Source organism: Eschrichtius robustus, chromosome 3 (genome assembly GCF_028021215.1).
Source record: "Eschrichtius robustus isolate mEscRob2 chromosome 3, mEscRob2.pri, whole genome shotgun sequence".
NCBI lineage: Eukaryota > Metazoa > Chordata > Mammalia > Artiodactyla > Eschrichtiidae > Eschrichtius > Eschrichtius robustus.
In genome coordinates this window covers 36014606-36024108 of record NC_090826.1, presented here as the reverse complement: position 1 = coordinate 36024108, position 9503 = coordinate 36014606, and the positions used below count along the sequence as shown (strand labels likewise).

Below are 9503 nucleotides of genomic sequence, written 5' to 3'. Positions count from 1 at the left end.
CATTGCAAGAATTACCAGAGTCCTCACTAACCAATTCCCATACCTTCTCGGCCCCACTGCCACAGTGCCATCCTCCTCCTTATGGCAGGGGAGGAAGAGAGGGAGGAGGTGACGAAAGGGGATGAGTGTGGCCTGGGGAGTCCCGGTACCCACAACGTGGCGACCCAGAACATGGTAGGGGTGAGGAGAGGCAGGGGGTGTGCTTCTGGCCTGGGGCGTCGCGGCCCATGGCGGGTGCTCCTTCCACACACTGTGGCTCAGTCTTCAGGCTCCCATCAGAAAGTGGGCACCAGGCCAGGAGCCCGTCTTCTCACAGGTCCTCAGGACAGCCTCGCTGTCTCCTGAGGAGCAGGAAATCGGCAGAACCTACCCCTAGGGACTGACATAGAGAGCCCAGACTCTGGTTCCAGAAAGAGCCGTGACAGAGGCCCGGTTTGTAAGAAATCTGATTATTCAAATTTATTACCATCAAGAATTATGCAATGATGCTGTAGTTTTCTTAACAAATAGAAAACAGACTGTGTACAACAGTGAACTCTACAGCACTAGTATCCACAAGGTAAAAATGAATGTCTCATTCAACATTACCAACCCTGGATTGTTGATCTTGACCGCCTAGCTAGATCTGGGGACGTCTGCCTCGAGTCCCTCGGCTAAAACAGCTATGCACCCTTCCCGCCCCCACTTACCTACCTAGATGGTGCTGCCCAGAGGAAGAGGCCGCTCCCTGCCCCTCAGCAAGCTGAGATAATAAGGATTGAGTATAGTACCACTGAGAGAAGTCCAGTAGTCTTGCCACATTGGTTTAGGAGGGCATCTTGAAGGAGTGAAAAGAGCGATTCTCAGGGGCTTTGAAAACAGCTGCAAACCAGGGAGGGGAGTCATCTGGCCCCTGCTCCGAGGACAGATATGTGCTACCAGGCCCACTGGCATGGACCTGAAGGGCCAGCTGCACCCCTGCTTGGCCCTGAGGTGTGTGGGGCGTGGCACACACCCTGACTGGTGCCCATCGCCTTGGCCACACGGCCAGACCCACAGCCTACCAACACTGTGCCATCCCACAATGCTGGGGACAAAAAGCAAGGCTCTGCGGACCCAGAGGGAACCCCAGGCGCACGGAGTCACCTCCCCTCTCAGGGGTTTGAAGCAGAGGCCAGGGGATGACTCTCTTTTTTTCTTGTGTTTTTTGTTTTTGTTTTTTTTTTTTGGATTTTTTTTGTCTGTTTGTTTTTTGTCTTTGCTTTATCTTTAAACTTTGCCAACGATGGTGATGAGGAATGCCTTTCCAGGCTCCCCCAGACACGTCTGTGGTTCTGGGCTGTGAATGTTAAACACACACTGGAATAGACGACTGGGGATGAGTGCTTCCTATCTCCGCCCCGCCCACCACTGTCTGTGGGGCCCAAAATAAGGCTCTTATGGAAAAACAAAACAGAAATTAAACCAAAAAAAACTGTGTTTCCCTGCATTTGGCTAAAACAGGATGTTGTCTGAAGGGCTGGAAGAGCAGCTGGATCAGCAATGCCTCTGCGCAGGCTGGCGGCCCCAGCTCCACACACACGAGGAAGGCACACTCCGTCCTTCAGCAGTGAAAGTCGTACCAAGAAAGGGTCCAGAGCGAATTCAAAAGAGAACACAAGCTACACCGCAACCCCATTCTGCAGTTAAGAATTTGCAAAAGGAAAAGTCAGAGGGAAGAGGCTAGAATCCCTGTCTACCCCACTTAATGTATAAAAAAGGAGGCTTTGCTCCCATCCCCCCCACGAGAAGAAGCATGAGAAACGCGGCAGCGGAACAGAGAGCTCGCAGGGGCTCCGAGGCGGGCCTGGCGGACAGAGATGTGGCCTCAGTGCACGCCTGCCGGCCTGCCTGCCTGCTGGCCCACCCCCTCACCCAGGGCAGTTCTGGGCTCTCCGTTCGGTGTGGCAATGTTCCTGAAACGCTGTGATCCCACTGGGCTGTGCTCTGCCAGCAGCAGCACCCGTGCAGGAGGGCTGGATGATGGTCGGTATGGCTCAGAGGAGCTGGGTCCCCTCCGGAGCCCCCAGGTGGGGGCAGCGGAGGAGAGAGGGGCGGTGGTTACGTTGCATAGTGGTCAAAGCTGCCGAGGTACTCCAGGGCCGCGCGGTAGCACAGCTGGTACTGGTCCTGCCGGGACAGGGGTCCGGTCAGCGCAGACAGCAATGGCGGATACCCCGACACACAGCCAAGGGCACTCACACTGCAGCCAGTGGGTCATGGACTTAGCCTCTGCCTCTGCTGGCCAGCAGCAGGGGCTAGATCCAGACATCTGCCCAGGCTTCCCCCTGCCACCCCCACTCTGCCCCTAGATCGTGTACCCCGTAAGGACCGACATGTGCAACCCCAGCTGGGAGCCAGGCACAGCACTGGTGTCCAGTGCACGGCTGCCGAGCGGGGAACCCGTCCGGCTCAGCCTTCCCCAGCATGTGTCTGTGAGGAGCTGGCTTTGGCATGGCCAGTGGCCTGCATACCTCCGTCTGCACCATGGCCGGGCGCTGTGTGCGCAGGGTCTTCACGGTCTGGAACATGTCGACCACGCCCTCGTAGCGCATCCGCTCCAGGACGATGCTCAGCGTGATGAACACCCCGGTGCGGCCGACACCGGCACTGCCCAGGGACAGTGCTGGGTCAGGGCTCCTGCCCCTGAACCCCCAAGCCCCCACACGCCCAGACCTCCATGGGGTTGGCCCACCTGCAGTGCACCGTGATGGGCCCGTCCTGCCCGAACTGCTCCTTGGTCTTGTGCACCTGCCCGATGAAGTCGATGAAGCCCTCGCCCGTCTTGGGCACGCCCTGCTCTGGCCAGTCTGTGAACTGGAACTGCCGGATCGTCCTTGACTGCCCATCCTGGGAGAGGTGGCAGAGGCCGGGGTCAGGGCTGGAGCTTCAGGCGGTAGCCCCCCAGGGCAGGCGGACAGTGCGGTAGCGCAGGTAAACACCCTGAGGTCGTTACAACGAGGCCACCCTGGGAAATGGGCTTGCAGTCCCACAGCTCACCTTCGATTCCTGCAGCTGGAGCTGGGGCACCACACAGGCAGCCCCACTGCAGGGCCTCCGGCAGCATTACAGACATGCTTTCGTACAAATACACACACTCCCCTGTCCACTCACCCTGGCATCTGTGACCTTGAATTCACGCAGGATATACTGGGGCATGTTGTACTCAGCCATCGGGTCAACGACAAAGTACTGGTAGCGAGCAGAGCGCTCTGCGGGCCAGTACTGGTGGCACTTCTCCTGTGGACAGAGGGCCCGGCCCCATGGTCAGGGGGGGAAAAAGTGGGGAGGGGAGCGCCGGGTTTCAGAGGATTCGGGGGCAGGATGCCACACGTGGTGATAACGGGGTCTGAGGCTATGCTGACAGGGCCGGGAGAGGAAGGACACGATAGAGAAGGGGTGGCTGGTGTGCTCACCCTGCCCATCTCCCGAAGCCTGGTCAGCATGACGATGATGGTGGAGTTGTGCTCCCACAGCATGCGCCAGAAGTCCTCAGTGCTCTCCGCCAGAGGCCCCTGTGTGGCTATGTAGGCCTTCTGCTGTCTGGGGTGGACATAAGACTGGACATGCTGGAGGTGCTGCTGCCCCCCGAGTCTCCCCACGGCTGCCTAGTCCCTTGGGGTCCCGGCTCAGATCACCCCTCCTCCAGGAAGCCCACCCTGGTCTTCCAGGCTGGCCCTACTCTGTTGCGCCCCCAGCCGGCCAGGAGCAGTCCTGGCTACCCGTGGGCGTGGTGGGCAGTCACAAGTGTGCTGACCTATAGCCATCCAGGAAGCTGGCATTGATGTAGTCGGAGCCCTCCACACCGCGGATGGGCTGCAGACACACACGGGTCAGTTCGTAGGGCATGATGTTCACCAGGCGGTTCTTGAACTTGTTGCAGGGCAGGTTGGCGCTGATGAAGCGGGATGTGTGGGCCTTGGAACTGGCCAGCAACTAGCGAGAGGGAGGGGCTGGTCAGGCCTGGTTTCCTGGGGGATTGTCCCCGGGACCCAGTCCAGGCTCTGGAGCCAGGCAGGCCCAGCCCTGAGCCCACCTTGAACTCCAGCTCCATGGCAGTCACACTTTCCCCGGGAGGCACTTGGCCCAGCTTCTGGATGTGTGCATAGAGGTTGCGAGCGGGCACCTCCGTGTGTCCACATGTGGCGGCCTCCAGCAGTGCCTCGTGGATGAACACGTACTGGTCCTCGGTCTGCACCATGTAGTTGCGCTGCGACCGCATGCACGTCACGTGGCCGTAGATGTCCACCGTCTTCTCGTGCTTCATCCGCTCCAGCATGGCGTCGATGACGATGAAGCAGCCCGTGCGGCCCACGCCCGCACTGCAGGACACAGACTCAGCCTGGGCAGGGGTCCACCCCGCCTCCACCCCACCCCTCGGTGGCGTGGCACTCCCTCACCTGCAATGCACCACCATGGGCCCGGCGTCCAGCGGGTTGCAGGCCTTGACCCGCCGCAGGAAGGCCAGGATGGGGGTCGGGTACTCGGGAACTCCGTGGTCTGGCCAGGCCATGAACTGGAACTGACGCAGCTCCCGCTTCTCACTGGAGCCACTCTGGGGAGGAGAGCGGGGAGAGACTGTGTGACCAGGGAGTGTGCCCTCTACAGACTCAGGGCAGGATGCCCCAATGCTGAGGCCAGACCCCGGCTTTCCAACGGGACTCAGAAGCCACACGGGGCAGTCTGAAGGAGCTCAGGTGCTGCTTCCATCCATGCCGCCCATGGCACCGGCTGTCATGGTGCGCTCACACCTCCAACACCGGGCTCCCACTCGCCCCCTTCCCCGCCAGCACACCATGTTCACGCCATTGCCCTCATAGGTCCCGGCCGGGGGGACAAGCACCGGGGCAGGACCATACCTTGTGGAGCGCAAAGGTGCGCACAGTGTAGGTGGCCAGCTCCACCGTGTCCAGCAGGGTCACCTGGATGAGGCCGTAGGTCTCGGTGCCACGGGCTGGCCAGTACTGATCGCATTTCACCTGCAGAGGGACAGCAGGGCAGGGTGCAAGGGTGTTTGGAGGTACCCAAAGGCTCAGGCGGGCAGAAGCAGGGTGGAAGGTCTAGCCCTTAGCCCCGAGCTCTCAGATCCATTATGCCACCCCTCACCAAACCCTATCATGGTCTCACGATACGCCTCCACCCCTGCCCTCACCAGGGGAACGAGAGACGTAATTGAAAATTGTTTATTCATGACCAGATTTCACCAGGCATGTTTTCTGCCAAATTTACCCACAACGTTTATGCACCATTTTCAAGCTCTGTAAATTTTACGTTCCAGTCAACGCTTTGCTGTGCATAAGCAGATAACAGCAGCTCTTTCCACTAATTAACTTAGGAGACATGTTAATGCCCCAGCTACACTCCAGCATCTGGGGAACACGTGAGCATCCCAGAAACATGCCAGCGACTGGGGAACATACTAACATTCTTGGAAAATGACAGCATCTGGGGCAACATGTTAACATGCTGGGAACCCACTAGTATATGGGGAACATGCCACATCCCAGGAACGTCCAGCAGCTGGGACACGATGACATCCCAGGAAAACAATAGCACTTGGCAAGTCCCTTGAGGAGCTTCTTCCCACAGGGATGGGAAAAGGTGTTTGAAGTCACCTGGTGGCTGAGTATCCACTGCCACCCCCCTCCCCCACCCTGGGCAGGACTCTGCACAGCCTTACCCGGGACTTTTCCTCCAACCGTGTCATCATGACCACAGTGGCTGTGCGCTGCTCCCACACCATCCTCCAGAAATCGCCCATGGTCTCAGGCAGCGGGCCCTGCGTGGCAATGTAGGCATTCTGCTTGCGGTAGCCATCGATGTAGTTGGCGTTGATGTAGTCACTCCCCGGGACACCTATGAACAGGAAGGGACGTGGGAGAGCATTATCCTGGGGCCTCCAACCCAGTCCATACCTCCTCGGCGCACCCTGGGACCCGTGGGCCTCTTCTGGAGGATGAAATGTCACCCAGCGAGGAGGAGATCAAGGGGATGGGATGGGGCCCCACCCGGGACGGGGCCCCACCCTTGGCTCACCATCAATGGAGGTAAGGATGACTCGAGAGTGGTCGTAGGCAATGACGTTGGCATAGCGGTTCTTGGGCTTGTTCACCTCCAGGTTTGAATTCTCCCACGTGAACTGCTGTCCAGGGTCAATTGACTGCAGGGAATGGAGGAGGCAGGTGGAGTGGGGCAAGAGCTGACTACCCAGTGCCTCCAGGGAGACCCAGCCTTCCAGGTGGTGCCCACATCCGGCCTTCGCTCCCGGGTCACAGCCAGCTGCTCTATCGCATGGTGCCCGTGAAGGCTGAGCACCAGTTCCTCTGGCCACGGAGCGCAGAGGCTGGCACGGCACCGATCAGCAAGGTGATGGACCGAAGACTCCTCTGACCAAGGTACCAAATCCCCTCGCCCAGGAGAGTGGTCAGGGGTGGGGTGGGGGCTAGGGAAGTCCCTCAAGCCCTGAATCCAGCTAATGAATGAGTGCAAAAGCAACGGCGGCCAGCTGTGCACGACCCAATGCTGCTGGGGCTCTGGCCAATGCTGCATGGCCTTGCCCAGCTCTCCTCTTCCCTCTCTGGCTGTTCCTTCCCATAGGCAGGACGCAGTGCTCCTCCGGAGTTTATTCCTGGGCCCTCTTTGCACTCTCCAGCCTTTCCTGGGTGAGTTCACTTGCTCTCAGGACCTTACGCCCATATGCTGGAGCTGCCATAACCCCAGCTGCAGCCCAGAGTCTCCCCTGAGCTCCCAGTCTGAATAGCCAGCAGCCCCTTGGACATCCCACCTGGACGTCCCACACTCCTTCGGTCTCAACCCTTGCCAAGCTGAGCTCATCAGCTCCCCCTGCAAACCCGGCTCTGCTGCTGGGGCTCCACCTCAGTGAAGGGCACTGTCCTCATTTACCCCAAAGCCCCGGCCACAACCTGCAAGTCGTCCTCAAAACTCTTCTGTGCCCCATTCCATCACTCCCAGCCCCTCGGCTCTCTCCAACCTGCTGCCAGGGCCTCAGCCAGGCCACCTCTGTTCAGACTTGGCATCGCCCTGCCTCTTCGCTTTGCCCCACTCCATCCTGCAGCCGGAACAATCCTTATAAAATGCAGATCTGATGATCAATTACCTTCTTAATGCCTTCCATGGCTCCTCATTGCCTCAGATGATAATAATAACAGCTGAGGCTCAGCGAAACCTTACCGTGTGCTTGGCAGTGTTCTCAGCACTCTGCGTGTATTCCCTCATCTAATCCCCCCATGAAACAGGTTCTATTATTACCCTCCTTTTACAGAAGAATACCACCCGAAGTTCTCAGCATAGCACACTGTGTCCTCCAGGTTTTGGCACCAGCCTGTGACTCTCCACGGGTCAGTGAGCACTGCTTCCGTGAGACCTCAGCACAGCCCACCCCTAGCCTGCTTGCCTCGGTGCTGTCGGCTGACCTTCTCCGCACGTCTGCATGTTTAACCCCAGGGCATGAGGTCACATTCAGTGTCTCTCATCTGTCTGCACTCGTCTCCCCACTGGCTGTGCTCCCTGAGGACACGTGCCTCCACACCCCCAACACCCAGCACAGGCTAAGTGCCCGACGATGCCAGATGAGCGACTGACTGACCGTTAAAGGTAACACAGCTATGGGATCCTGGCTGCAGGAAAGCTCTCGGCAGGCCGGGTGGCCAGAGGAGGCTTCCTGGAGGAGGAGGCTGTGGTGAGGAAAGCGCAGACTGGAGCAGAGAAGCGGCAGAAGGTGGACGGGGGACACTGCGAGTCTGGACAGTGAGCCGCAGAGCCCCACGGGAGGAAGGGTGGCGTGGGACGCGGGACTGGATGAGTGTGGGCGGAAGACCAGGCCAGGTAAGGAGCTGGAGGCAGGGAGCCCGCCTTAGCGGCTCCGTCCCCCTCATGGCGGGCCTGTGCAGAGCAGGCCCCCAGTGGGCGCTCTGCAGGGACAAGCAGCACACCTTCCTCGCGGCATGGGTGATCATCAGTTCCCCTGCCAAGCTCAATTTCCTCTGCGGAAACCTGGCTCACAGCCCTTGAAGGGGAGCCCTGGTGCCCGCAGATAGCAGCCCAGCTGAGGGTGGACATCTGACTGGAGCGGGGCGGACTCACAGGCAGGGTGGAGCCAGCCCGTCAATCACCCATCCATCCACCCGTCATCCTGTGCCGGGGCTGCGCTGGGGGCGGGGCGGGGTGGCGGGTTGGAGGGGCCCAGTGGGGCAGAGGCAGAAGATGCCTCAACAACACCTCCGCCCCCGTGCTCCTTAGAGGAGGCGGGGCTCTCCTTATCACCTCCTTAACACCCCTTTCACTAGCAAAGCACCTCCCCAGCTGGGCGCCTGGAAGCCCTGACTCTGGGCAGGAGCAGTGCTCTGAAGTCTGAGCCCCCAGCAGGTAGGGTCCAGGCCAGAGTGAAGGGAGTACATGGAGGGCCCTGAGTAGGAGGGTTTGTGCAGCCCAAGTGGCAAGATTCAGGCCCCCCAGCTCCCCGTCTCTGTGATCTGCACTCTGAGAACACCCGTGAGCACATGCATGTGCAGGGCACAGGCTGCCAAACACACTGCACTACTCATCAGCTGTGTGACCTTGGGCAAGTCACTTCTCTCTAAGCCTCAGCTTCCTCATCTGTAAGATGGGATAACACCAGTATCCCTTTCATAGGGTGTGGGGAGGGCAGAATGGTATGCAAAGTGCCTAGCCCAGAGCTGGCCCGCAGGAAGCTCCCCATAATTGCCAGCTGTTATTACTGCGTGTGTGTGTGTGTGTGTGTGAGAGAGAGAGAGAGAGAGAGAGAGAGAGAGAGAGAAACCTGTCTGCCTCTGTTAGCATCGGGGCATGTGACTGAGTGTCCTGACCTGGGGATCTGGAAGGGCCTCTGTCAGGCCGAGAACCTGAGGAGTTGAGTTCCCTGCTGGCCACTGCTGACCCCTCCAGTGTGTGTTCTGGAGAAGCCTGGAGCCCGAGGCAGGAAAGGAGCTGGTCTGGGGCCAGGCACGTGGTGGGGGGTGTGAAGCAGGGGTGAGGGGGGAAGTCTCACCTCGTATTCTTGGGAGAACTTGAGGCCGTCGTTGGCTTTGAGGCGCTCGATGTTGTCCGCCAGGTCGGTGATGGGGATGGGCGGGTGGTCTCGCATACCTGGGAGCAGGGGCACACATAGGCAGAGTTAGCGTGAGGCCTGAGCGAGGTGGCGGAGACAGCCCCAATGCATGTATGTGCACATGTGAACACGTGTGACCATGGAGCACTCGGCACTGGTGGCATGGAGACAGCGGCACATGCGGCGACAGGGATGGCGGGGCACATAGTGGCTGGGGGTGGGGGTGGGAGAGGACAGAGGTGGAAGGGTGTGTGCTGTGAGCACGAGTGAGCATGTCCGTGTGACACGGTGCTGAGTGGCGGGTTCTCCACAGGCATGGGAGGCCTCCCCCTTCCCAGGCCGGGGCCGGAAGCCCAGGTGGAAGGCAGTGGACAGGATGGGGCTGGGCTGCTGCAGC

The 9503-nt window shown here is 59.6% G+C and overlaps 1 protein-coding gene across 1 annotated transcript in view; it reads right to left on the bottom strand.

The window, feature by feature from the left end:
- Positions 1-429: 429 nt before the first annotated feature.
- Positions 430-9503, bottom strand: part of PTPRF (protein tyrosine phosphatase receptor type F) — an 86020-nt gene continuing 76946 nt past the window's right edge. Inside the window, exons 22-33 of the mRNA XM_068539705.1 lie at positions 9047-9144; positions 6055-6178; positions 5699-5874; positions 4878-4997; positions 4419-4573; positions 4055-4340; positions 3776-3954; positions 3435-3561; positions 3133-3258; positions 2714-2868; positions 2493-2628; positions 430-2148 (exon numbers count right to left, since the gene is read on the bottom strand). Of these exons, the coding sequence (XP_068395806.1) occupies positions 2080-2148; positions 2493-2628; positions 2714-2868; positions 3133-3258; positions 3435-3561; positions 3776-3954; positions 4055-4340; positions 4419-4573; positions 4878-4997; positions 5699-5874; positions 6055-6178; positions 9047-9144 (1751 nt within the window). The 3' untranslated portion in view covers positions 430-2079. The remainder of the gene's footprint in view (positions 2149-2492; positions 2629-2713; positions 2869-3132; positions 3259-3434; positions 3562-3775; positions 3955-4054; positions 4341-4418; positions 4574-4877; positions 4998-5698; positions 5875-6054; positions 6179-9046; positions 9145-9503) is intronic.